The 12532-nt window shown below is 36.2% G+C and overlaps 1 protein-coding gene across 9 annotated transcripts in view; it reads left to right on the top strand.

The window, feature by feature from the left end:
• Positions 1–12532, top strand: part of Rapgef6 (Rap guanine nucleotide exchange factor 6) — a 177582-nt gene that overhangs the window by 16437 nt on the left and 148613 nt on the right. For 8 of the 9 annotated variants that reach the window (XM_060363698.1, XM_060363697.1, XM_060363700.1 and 5 more), the window contains exons 2-3: positions 6984–7054; positions 9316–9372. In XM_060363698.1, the coding sequence (XP_060219681.1) occupies positions 6984–7054; positions 9316–9372 (128 nt within the window). Of the gene's footprint in view, positions 1–6983; positions 7055–9315; positions 9373–12532 lie in introns of those variants that run through there. The other variant, XM_060363699.1, reaches the window with a different exon arrangement.

Here is a 12532-nt window from a genome sequence, read left to right as displayed (position 1 = left end):
TGAAAGTTTAAGGGTAATGATTTACCGAAATTCACCAGTTTTACAAGGTTTGAAAAGTGAGGACTGACACTTGACATTCTCTGACCACATATGTGAAATCATACATAGACACATATACATATCATGCACATATATAAAGTAGATATTTTACAAGAAACTAACAAATTTCAGATTTTAAGAGATATAAATGTTCTTTAGACCACTGAGTGTTTTTAGTTGAAAATATTTTTTTGCACAATATATTCTCATCACAGTTTTCCTTTTCCAGTCTCCTCCTAGACCCTCCCAACCTCCCTACCTTGCCACCTATCTAATACCACACCTTTCTTTTCAGAAAACAAAAACCAGAATTTTTTAAAGGAGAGGGTCACAAAACACAAAAACAAAATCGGAAACTCTACAAGCAAAAGACAAGATTAAAAGAAAAAAAAAAAAAAAGACCAAACAAAGCAATATGAGACACAACAAAACAAAACAAAAATATTGAGTTCATTTTGTATTAGCCATCTACTGCTGGACATAGGTCCTTTTTATTTGTGTGGTTTATATACCCAGTAAGACTAATTTTTCCTTTGCAAGTGGCTATCCAAGTGAAAATAGCTTCTTGGTTAGAGATGGGATCTTATGTCCCCTTGCTCCCTCTCAGAACTGGGATTCCATCTGCCTTGAACCTGTGCAGGCCCTGTGCGTGCCTCCATAGTCTCTGAGTTCTTATGTGTGTCAGTGTTGTGTCTAGAAGACACTGTCTCCTTGGTGTTATTCATTTCTTCTGGATGTTACTATCTTTCCCTCTTCCACATAGTTCCTTGAGCCCTGAGGGGAGAGGTTATATGACAGTATCTCTTTAAGAACTGAGTGTTTCAAAGTGTGTCACTTTCTTCACACTGTCCATTTGTGGGTCTCTGTATTAGTTTCACCTACTGCAAGAAGAAGCAGCTTCTTTGATAATGGTTCAGTGAGACACTACGGATATAGCTAATGTTAGGAGTAATTTTATTGCTATGTTCCCTTAGCAGAATAATAGTATTTGGTTTTCTCCTAAGTCTGTGGCCCATCTAGTCTTGGTTTCTTGTCCCTTGAGCAGTGTCAGACATGGTTCCATTGCGTGGAGCAGGCCTTAAATCCAATCAGTTAGTGGTTGGTTAGTCCCATAGTTTTGAGCCACTATTGCACCAGCATATGAGGAAGGTAGGTCACTATTGTAAATTGCAGGATTGGTAGCAGGGTTGATGTTATCTTTCTCCTTTGGTAGCATGCAGAGCGCCTTCCAGTATCATAAACACAAGTCAGTAGGGATGAAGGCTCTAGGTAGAAACCAGCTCTACTTCTCCATGTTCATTGAGATATGTAAATGTTATCTTCATCAACAGTACCTTACTAACAAATTGTGGAGTGGAACCAATAGCCTTGGCAATTGCCTGAGTTGTTTGGAGGTTTTTATGGGGCCCCTTTGGCCAATAACTCAATAAATTAGATGTAAACTTTCATTTCTGGTACTGGAAGCTTCTTTTGGTGATGAAAGATGTCTAGTAGAGGCATTCTCTTCCCCATTATTTGGTGATTCCACTTAATTTCTTTTCATAGATGTATGTGTTTTAAGAAACTTCTACATAAGTATGTTTCCATATGACCGCTCAAAAAGTAATTTCTGACTGAGTTTTTGAAGTATTAGTTGATGTTCTGAGAATCTACACAAGCCTCATAGACTTGGGAGATAGCTATTCAGAAAGTAGCTTGTTTTGTAGCACAACATTGCACATTAAGAAAAAAGTGCAAGTCCCTTATGTAGTTCTTTGGTAGAGTGCTTGCCTGGTATTTATGAGGAATCTGAATTCCAGCATAGCCAAACAATATATTACCCTCCCCCCAAATCTTGAACTACTTAGGAATTTAATATTTCATATAACAGACTCAAATCAAAAGCCCATAGAGTATAGGTACAGTAACTGCTGTAGGTTTGGATTGTTTGAAGTGTACAAAAAAGCTTGTTTGTTTTAGGATATGTATCCATCACCCACCTTCTCTCAGAGAAGTCACTGATCAGTATTAGAAAGTCCAGTAATGCTTTAGTTAACAATGACGATAAGTTCTGAGAAAAGCATCATCAGGCAATTTTGTGATTGTGTGGACATTGTAGTGGGCTACTTACACAGACCAACATAGTACAATTCAATCACTTGATGCGGCGTCTTACTGTAGTCAAGAAATGCAGTAAACATGAATGAAGCTTTTGTCAATGTAACGTGGCATATACTATTTTACAGTGAATTTTTATTTATTTTGACAGTGTTAGGGATGAAACCTAGGATGCTATGCATGTTAGTTGGGGACTTTACCCCTGAGCTATATCCCAGCCCTTGAACTTTTTTTTTTTTTCCTTAATGAAAATAAAAGTATTCTTTCAAAGAACTATGAAGGGGTTGGAAAGAGATTTCAGATTTCAGTGCTTACCTTGCTTGCAAGCACGAGAACCTGAGTTTAATCCTCAGAACTCATGCGAAGAAGCATGTGTGAGATGTTTGTAGGATTTTTGTTACTAACCAATCAGCCAAGAAGCCTTAGTGAATTCCATGGCAAAGAGGGAGATCTTGTCACAAAGAATAAGTAAATAAATAGACAGTGGCCAAGAAACAGCACTCAGGGTTGTCCTTTGGCCTACATATGTACCAATGTATGTGCATGCATGATCATACACAGCAGCAAAAAGGTATAGTAAAACTATTTAAACCAGCGATAGAGTCGTTTATCATTATCTAGTACTGGTTGTTATATAGAACTGTATTGCTGTGTTTCTGTATAACTGGCAGGTCAGAAGCTCATTTTACATAACAATCACAGATACATGAGTAATGTATTATTGCTCTATGGCGTTACAGCTACAATAGGAATTACAATATGGCGTTACAATGGGCAATAGGGATTTTTCACTGTGTATATGGTTGTTGCTGATTTGCTTTTTTGTTGTTAATGACTTTTTTGCTTAGGTAAAACCTTATTTTATTCCTAATCCTCAACTGGTCTTTGTTCTAATGTCCTGAATAATGTCTGTAGTGTTTTGTTGGAGGTTAAAGAAACAGATGCTAGTGATTTAGGGTGTTGTCATGTCTCAGATGGTTAGTTTCTGTCTTCTTCACTGCTGCTACTTTCAGGCTCCATCACATAGCTTTCAAGTACACTCTGTAAGTGATTAGCATCTCCTTTCTGGCATTTGAATTTGTGACTGCAAACAAAATTCTGTAAGACTTTCAGTCTGCCTCTATCGGTGTTTCTTCATTTTCTTTTTCAGAGGAACTAAGTGGGATATGTTAGGATAGATTTTGTTTCTTTTGCATACACCAAAAACAACTAATAGACCGACCGTGTATTTCCTCTAGCTTGTTTTATAATGGTTAATTGGTACGAAAGGCCCAAGAAATTCCTTTCTACTTGTGTATAAATAAAAAATAAAAATAAAAAAATAACTACCCACATATTTTGAAAGTGTTTTTATTTATTTTTGTTTTGTTTTTTGAGAAAGGGTTTCTCAAAACCCTTGGCTGTGCTGGACTCAAGTTGTGAATCAGGCTGGCCTTGAACTCACAGAGATCCACCTGCCTTTGTCTCCCTGAGTGCTGGGATAATAGGCACATGGTGCCACCACACCTCTCTGGAAGTGTCTTTTTCTGAAGACTTAGTGTTTTGTGAGTTTTAAGCTTGCTATATTGGAAGAACTGGGATTTAGTAAACATCCTAGTTCTTGTTTTCTTACCCAATTAGTATGTTACTAGACAATAATCTAGAGTGACAGAGTACCTGCTTATAAACCAGTGCCTTCTAAATATTGGTGTGAGTAGAACCACTTGTAGGGTTTGTTGAGCCAGACTGGAAACATGGCAACATAATTCCTAAGATTCTGGGTTAGGGCCTGAGAATGCATTTTCTCTGCTAAGCTTCCAAGTGTTGCTAGTTTAGGATTTCCTAGGGCTATTACTTAAATACAGCAGAACTCAAACTCAAGTCTGGCCTCCCCTTCCTGCTGCCTGGGTTGAGCTCTTAGGATAGTCTTATTATGGAACCCTGGCTGACTTGATATATGTAGTGTAAGATAGACTAGTTGTGAATTCAAGGGTTGATTCGAGTACCACTGTAGATAGTACATGTATAGATTCTCAAGTCCCTTATGTAAAACACCGCTGTACTGCATGTAACCTATATACAGCTTCCCATATACTTTGTACTTTCTCTAGATGACTGATGATAAAAACTGTAAATACTATTCTATTCTACATTGCAGTATTACATAAAAGCAGCTCTATTTCTCCCTGCTGATAAAGACCAGTTTTTTCTTCCCAGTCAGCAGCTGCCCTTGCCTCTTGCTCCTTAGACTCTAGAGTTTAAAGTTACTCTGCTGGTAGCTGTAGCTTGTAGTTCAGAGAGTCTTGTACTACTCCTCCCCCCCCCCCCAGAATGTATACACCCTTTGGAATCAGTGTCTCCAAATCTTCAGGGTCACACTCAGAAATATAGATATATTTCTTGTGGAATGAACTCTTTGCTTGGCTTCTTTCTTGAAGTGGTTTTCTCTTAGTATAGTTATTATTTACCTGCAAAAAAAAAAAAATGCCTTTGTTTGCCTTTTGTTTTTCCCATTTTGAGACAGGATTTCTTATAGCCCAGGCTGACTTCAAGCTCCCCGTGTAACTGAGGATGACCTTGAAGTTCTGATTCTCCCGTATAGTAATGTGCTGCCATATGCTGCTCTGTTTTTTGTTCTTTTTAATCTAACTTTACATTTTTACATATAGTGACCATTGTGTCTTCCAAGACTTATCGGGAACCTTTTGCAGGTTTCTAGAACCCACTTTCAGTATAGCTTACTCTCCATCTCCTTCCTGCTTTGCAAATTTCTTCTTCTTACCTGCCAATTCTTTTCAAGGCAGTATGGTTTGAATAATCATATGTGTCACCAAATATGTATATTTCTGTTTCAAGAGTCACTTGTTTTTGTTTCTTGATTCATTTTTCCCTTTGGAAGGAATGTCCTTATGTACTCAGGGTACTCCTAAAAGTGAAGTTCACTGAATTGGCAGGTTCAGTCTTAGAATGTTTATTTCCCACCTTCTGGCATTTACATTACCAAGTACTGCAATGTACAAAGTACCTCTGATTCATTTCTTTGTTCTTTCAGCAGTATGATATCACATGTAATTAGGAGATCTAGATTTTGGGAGCTCTAGTATGATACATTAGAAACATTAAACTAACCCTATTGCAAAATCATAAGTAACAACACCCCACATGAAAGCAAACTGTTTCTTATGATCAAAATGGGAAAGACTGCACTAACTAGTACATACTAGTTGAGGATACCTAGCTGCAGCAACTATTATGTATGAAACTGCAACTGTGATGGGGTCTAGAAATGGTTCACACAAATTGAATACAGTAGGCAAGGACCATCGTTACCTGCTATGTAAGTGTGTCCTGGTGTCATGAGTCCCTTACTTCAACTCCCCCATACATATAGACCTTCTGAAGAAATCTTGTCTGGTTCTTTTGTCTTACAGAGCTTTGAACTGGGGTCGTTCTCTTAGATCCAGTCAGTTGGGTGTGGGCAGGACTAAGATGATATCACAGTCTGGTACCTTGGTGCTATCTATGTGGGCTTCCCATATCTGAAGCAAACATGGGCTTTTTAATAACATTAATGGGCTCCCTTATCTAATTGTACTTTCATGTCTGAAGTTAAGTAATCTTGTTCCTTTCCCATTCTACTGATTAGAACAAGCCATAAAACTAACCCATGTGGAGGGTTAACTAACTATGTAGAGGAACACATAGTTTTCAGTTCTTGATGGGAGTTGGTATAGTCCTATTGCAGGAGAATATATGAGATAAAAAATATCTTTGTAGCTGTATTAGAAGTTTAATTTGCTGTATCTGCTCTTATAAATCTTTGTATAACTTTGTTACTTGACATGGTTTCCTCCTTTAATTTAGCTATCTGCTTTATACACTTAAAAATCTTTTTCACTTGTCATTTTAATAAAGTTTAATCAGAGATACTATATGTTCAACTGTCCATAGTAAGTTGGAAATTGTGGTCTTTGCATTCAGGGTTATTGTTGCTTTTTCTTAGTGTCCCTATGTTGCCTATTAACTTACTGGAAAGCAAGTTGTATTGGTGTCTTTCTGTTATTAATTGATATTTGGCAAGTTACACATCAGTGTATAACAGTAGTTAGCAGTGGCTTGTGCAGCTATAAATACATTTTTTAACTAGAGAATAAGAATATATAGAGAGAATTTACACTTGTCTGCGTTTTATTAATACCATACACCAGTAATCTTAACCTGAGTAGCAAAGCGAGTCTCTCTGTTGGGGCTGTAGACTGTGTGAAGTTCTCATCTTAGTAGGCCAAGGCGCATAGTTAAGATTAATCCCAGCACTCATTGGGGCAGAGGCAGGCAGATCGCTCTGTGTTCAAGGCCAGTCTGGTCTACAAAGCCAAGTCCAGGACAGCCAGGGCTACAGAGAGAAACCCTGTCTCCGAAAAAGAGAGAGAGATAGAGAGAGAGAGAGAGAAGAAAGACAAGGGAAACCCAGATCTTTCATAAGTGTTAGATAGGATGCCTAAAGCTCCATAACCAGCAAACAGTGAGACTAATCTGAGGAACCTGAAAACAAAGTGAGACTTAGTTGCCTGTGTGTTGACATTAGAATATTGTTTTTATAGTGGATATGAAATAAAAGGTCGTATCTACTTAGAAGTAAAATAATGAGGTAATATACTTAGATAAGAAGTAATGAGTTTTTGGCTTTTCGAGCTTCTCCTTATCTTTTTAAAACTTGTAATGCAGAGGCTTTTGTGGCTCTTGCATAGTTAACAGAGCTCTGTCTTGGAAATGATTGGGTGCTTAAAAACATTTGTGTTTGGGGGACAGGGATTCATATTTTAGAATGTATATTTGAAAAGTAATCTAAAAACTTTTATCTTCCACAGGACTTAAATACTATTTATTCTTACCTCCATGGAATGGAAATACTATCAAACCTCAGGGAACATCAGCTCAGGTATGTGTAACTGGTTTACTAGTCTGTGCTTATAGTTACTCATTTGTTCACCATATACGCATTAAGCACCTTTTAAAGTCATCCTGTTTTAGACATTAGAAATAGATGCCTAGTTTCCTAGAGGTTGAAAGCACAGTAAAAACTGTATATAGCCTGGGTGGAGGTGGTACACCCCCTTTAATCCCAGCACTCAGGAAGCACAGGCAGGCAGTGGATCTCTGTGAGTTCAAGGCTAGCTTGGTCTACAGGGGTTTTTCAGGACATCCACAACAACACAATCTCAAAAAGCCAAAGAAAGAAAACAAAACAATAAACTGTATGCTGTGTAGAAGTGTTAAGTACTATGAGTATGATACAGCATAGTGAAGTCATCTGGTGGCTGTTTGAGTTTAGATGATTATTGAAAATCTCTCATAGGAAGTAGGTTTTGAGTAGAGGCCTCTGTAACAGGACAAGAAAGACAAGAAAGAGGACTTTGGTTTCTGTTGCAGAATGAAAAGAGAGGTAGAATAAACTAGTCTCAAGAGCCAGATAACTTAGGAAATTTTGTAAGGTTAGGTATAGAAATTTCTGTTTCTTATCCCAGTTTTCCTTAGCTGTAATATATTACATCATTGTCATATGAGCTGCAGGGTTTTTTCTTCAATAAAATAGGGTGGAAGCTTTATCTTTGTTATAGTGCTTTAAAGCTGAATGAGAATAACTAAAGCGAAGAACTATGCTCTTCACATGAGCCAGATAGTGGAGTTTCTCTAATCTTCTTTCTGTTTTTGTGATAAAGACCATAACCAGAAGCAGCTTGGGAAGGAAAAGGTTTGTTTATTTGGCTTGCAAGTTCCCATCACAGTCCCATAATTGAGAGAAGCCATGAGAGGAATCTGAGGCAGGAACTGAAGCAGAGGCGGTGGAAGTACATTGCTTGCTTCCTTGTTCACCATGGCTTGCAGGTTGCTTTTTTATGCAATCAGGGCCACCTGCATACAGATAGTACTGACCACAGTGATCTGGACCTTTCCACATCAATCATTAAATCAAGAAAATGCTTCATAGACTTATGTACAGTCTAGTCTGATAGAGGCAACTACTCAATTAGATTCGCTCTTCCTGATTATGTCTAGGTTTGTATCAATTTGACATATACTAACTAGCATAGAACTCAAAAATCCTGTATTTTCTTTTTAAATATTCTCCTATTAGTTGTGTCAGGTGCTTAATATGGGCACAATATGTTTACCTGGCATGAGTTCCTGCAGCCAAGATCCATATACTTTATGAACCTCTGCTTAGTCTTTAAGATAGTCAGGCTTGCCAAGCAGTGTAGCACAAGCCTTAATCCTACCACTCAAGAGGCAGAAGCAGATGGATCTCTTGAGTTCAGGACCAACCTGGTCTACAGAGCAACTTCTAGGATACAGAGAATCCCTATCTCAAACAAAAACATAATCACATCTGAGATCATATGGTTATATTATAGATTATTTTCAGTGCTGTAAAGCACTAATTATTGTGATTTTGTATATTTTCAGTCTGCTTTCTTTTGATGACCCATTCATTAGCTCATTGCTTTTCCTCAGTGTTCAAGGTTCTGATGGTGAACCAAATTGTTACAATATAGTTTATTTTTTATTGCATTCTGCTTTCTGTATAATGTAACTCAGGTGTTAGTATTCGTGAGTAAATCAGGAAAAATGAAATAAAAACTGAAAAATTAGAAGAGTTATGTTAAAATGTATTTTTTACTTTTAAAGATTCTTTAAGTGCAACAAATCTATAGACCTAGCAGATTTTTGGTGTAAATGTGCTGTTGTCAGTGACCTTTCTTCACAAGAGGTGGTAATGAATCATTCAGATATATATTTTGTCATTATAAAAAAATTACTTTTATAATTGACAGGTCTTATAATATACATAAAAATAATAAGTCCATGCTACTTAATATCTGTTGCTTTTTTAATTGGTTTTGTAGTTTTGTTTTACTTTGCTTGAATTTTGGATACAAAACTATGAAACTTGTGCCAGTCTTTGTATATCTCTGCCTTACACAACTAGCTTATGTTACTTTTTTAAAAGTGAAGGAAATGCAAAATACTTTAAGATAAATCAAAATATTATTTGTTGCTTTTATTAAAAATGTTATTATATTACATATATTTCCAAGCTTAGTAAAAATTTAGTTATATGTCTAATAATTTTTCTATTGATGTGACAGTTTTTAAAACAAAATGTAAGATAAAACCTTAGTTTTTTACCCCTTTTATTAGGTTAATGTCTACAAGAGCACGCTATGAGCGATACAGTGGCAATCATATGCTTTTCTGGTAAGTATTTTTATGATTAGCTTAGATTAATGTTTAAATCTTGACCTTTCACATTAAAGTTCATTTGGTAATCATAAATTAAAGTATAATACTTACAAAATATAGTAAATGGTCTAGTGCATCAAATGTTAGAAATATATACACTGTGACCACTGTTGCTAAAGAGACTGGCTATCTAGAAAGTGCTACTCAGTGCTGTTTTAGAATGCTAATTACAATTGTGACTTTATTGTTATCTATTAATTTTACATTTTTTTAAAACCTCTTATTGATAAAACCTTTTGATTAGATTGTTATGTACCAGATGTTAGTCCTGGATTCTTTAATGTTTTACTTTTGTTCTCCTTCACTGATATAGATAGAATATATATTGGTTATCTGTTCTACTGTATATATTGGGGTTGCTTCCAATTATTTTATATGTTGTGAACATATAAAATAAGTTTCCTGTGGGAATTTTGTTCACCCCTTTTGTGCCCTTATTTATTCCACTTGATCATCTTCCTAAAAATAGAACTACTAGCCTTCAGTTTTAGGAGTGTCACCAGCTTTCTACTATAGTTATGGCAATGGCTGTGCCTATGAGCTGTGTGTTAAGTCCTGGTACCCATAGTTTCTGTTTATTGTTTGTTTGTTTTTGTTTTTCGAGACAAGGTTTCTTTTTGTGGCCTTAGTTGTCTTGGAACTCGATTTGTAGACCAGGCTGGTCTCTAACTCATGTAGATCCATCTGCCTCTGTCTCCCCACCATGCCTGGCCCAGGTACCCATCTTTAACAACCTTTGCAGCCTATTTTGTATGCTTGCTTCAGTTTTAGACATTCTGCTCATTGTGTCATTATCTCACCATGATTTAGTCTATAGTGTCCTGCTTACTCATAATGATAAATGGTTCTCATACCTTCAGGTTGTTGGGCTATCTTCTAATGAAATCTTAAGGTCTTAACCATTTTTTATTTTAATGCCTTATTTATTTTGACTTGGGAAAGTTCTATATGGATTATCAAAATCCATGATGGTTGTGCTTGCTGCAAATACTTTTCCCATTATGGTTTTTGTCTTTTCTACATCCTTTAAAGAATATATGGTTGGAGGCCAAAGGGTTCAGTTCCTCTGGAGCTGGATTTATAGGTGGTTGTGAGCTGCCGAACACTGACCCTCTGTAAGAGCAATATGCACTCTTAACCTCTGAGCCATCTCTACAGCTATGTTTAGTGCTTTTTAAAAATTTTTTAAAAAACATTTACAAATACCAACTCTGCTTTAAGATTGTAACGACCATGTTCTGTTTTTATTTAAAACCTTTGGTATTTTGCTTCCCAAATTAAACATACTAAGCTCATAATGAAAAAAGGCTAATCATTGTTGCAAAATATAATTCTTATTTTCCTTGATTTTATCATGTTTTCAGAGTAAGTTCATTCTACATAACACAGCTGTGTTAGAGCAGTTATAAAACAAAAGTAATTTTTGTACATTAGATACAAAATTGTTGAAATTATGTAGGTTTTTATTTTATCTATTGTATGTATGCAGTTTAATGAAGGAAATCTGGCTTGATATGGAGAAAAGGTTTAAATGAGTATTTCAGCAGCCTGTTTAAATAATTTGTTTTTTCTTTGTAATATCAAGTTGTTTAAAGTTTCTTATAGATTAGTTACAACACAAAGTTCCTAGTGCGATTTTGAATACTTTAAAGAAAGTGTATTTAAATAAAGTATATTTAAATAAAGAATTTTGGATGCTTTATTTAATTGAAAACCAACTTTGGTTTGGTTTTTATTTTGTTTGTGGAGTATTTGGGGGCTTGAGTCACTGTCTTTCTTTGTATCACTGCCTACCTATCATGCTATCCTCAAATTCACAGCAATTGCTAGCCTCTACTTCATGAGTGCTGGGATTAAAGTATGATTTTATTGTTGTTTTGCTTTTGAAACCTTATTAGTCTCTGTAGACCCACTGTCCTGGAACTCTCAATGTAGTAACGGGTTTGCCTGACAGAGATCCACTTGCCTCTTCCTCCAGAATACTGGGATTAAAGGTATATGCCACCACAGTAGATAAAGTGCTTTTAATGAGTTATTTTCCTTTGTGTGAGTTTTGTGGCACTTTGTATAAATTATTTGGAAAACATTAACACTAATGAATTTTGTAGTTTTTCCACTTTGACATATTTTTATACATTATTTGAAAAATGTCATTAGCTCATGCAACCACTAGTTTCTTCCAAAAAGCTTAGGAATGTTCCAAGCTTGGTACATCTTCTAAAATTGAAATTTTTGAAAGCTTTAGTTTTATTTTATAGTTGACAAATTTCTAATTATGTTTTTGATGTCTAGATGACCTAGCAACTATTAATACTATTTACACTTGCCTGTGTCCACTTGGACTTCAGTTTTGTGCAGGGTAATGCATATGGATCTATTTGCATTCTTCTACATACAGATATTCAGTTAGACAGCCCCACAACCGCAACCAAAAAAGGGTGGAGACCCTAGACTGCATCTTTTTGACTTAGGTGGTCGGGGAGACCTGCCATTGACCTCCAGGGAGCGAATTTCCGAAGAAAGCGTGTCTCTCGCCCTGTAGCACAATCTGTTGATATGCTACACTGGCGACGCTGGAGTGGGTGTGGCAGTGTAGAGAGATGCGAAGAGTATAGGTAACAGTTGGAAAGAAGACAGATGGTGATAGTGGTTGGCATCTTAAACTTTAGTTTACTGAAGAGCTGATATCTTGTACTAAAGCAAATATTCTGGTAAATGATTGGAAATTCATTTAAAGCAAACTAGAAGATCAGATCTCTAATAGTCTGGGCGTGGTGGCTCACATGGGGAATCTCAGCAGTGGGAGCCTCAGAGTAGCAGAAAGTTCCAGGTTAGACATACAGAGTAAGACCCTGTCCACAAAAAAAAAAAAAAGTACATCTTTTTAAAGAGATCAAGAAATTGAGAAGGATGAATATCAATGTCAGTACAAAATCCAATGATATCAATGTTAGAAAGGATTTGTATCAGCTAAGAATTCTACAAGAAATGGGAAAATTGACCTTTAGTGTCCATAACTGATTACATCAGAGGACACTGACTCATATGATCTGATGATCTAATATTTAAAGCTGGGAATTTTTAATGATGAAAGGAAAACAGTGGTTTGGTATCA

This window comes from Meriones unguiculatus, chromosome 11 (assembly GCF_030254825.1).
Source record: "Meriones unguiculatus strain TT.TT164.6M chromosome 11, Bangor_MerUng_6.1, whole genome shotgun sequence".
Taxonomy (NCBI): domain Eukaryota; kingdom Metazoa; phylum Chordata; class Mammalia; order Rodentia; family Muridae; genus Meriones; species Meriones unguiculatus.
This window is presented reverse-complemented; position numbering and strand designations above follow the sequence as displayed.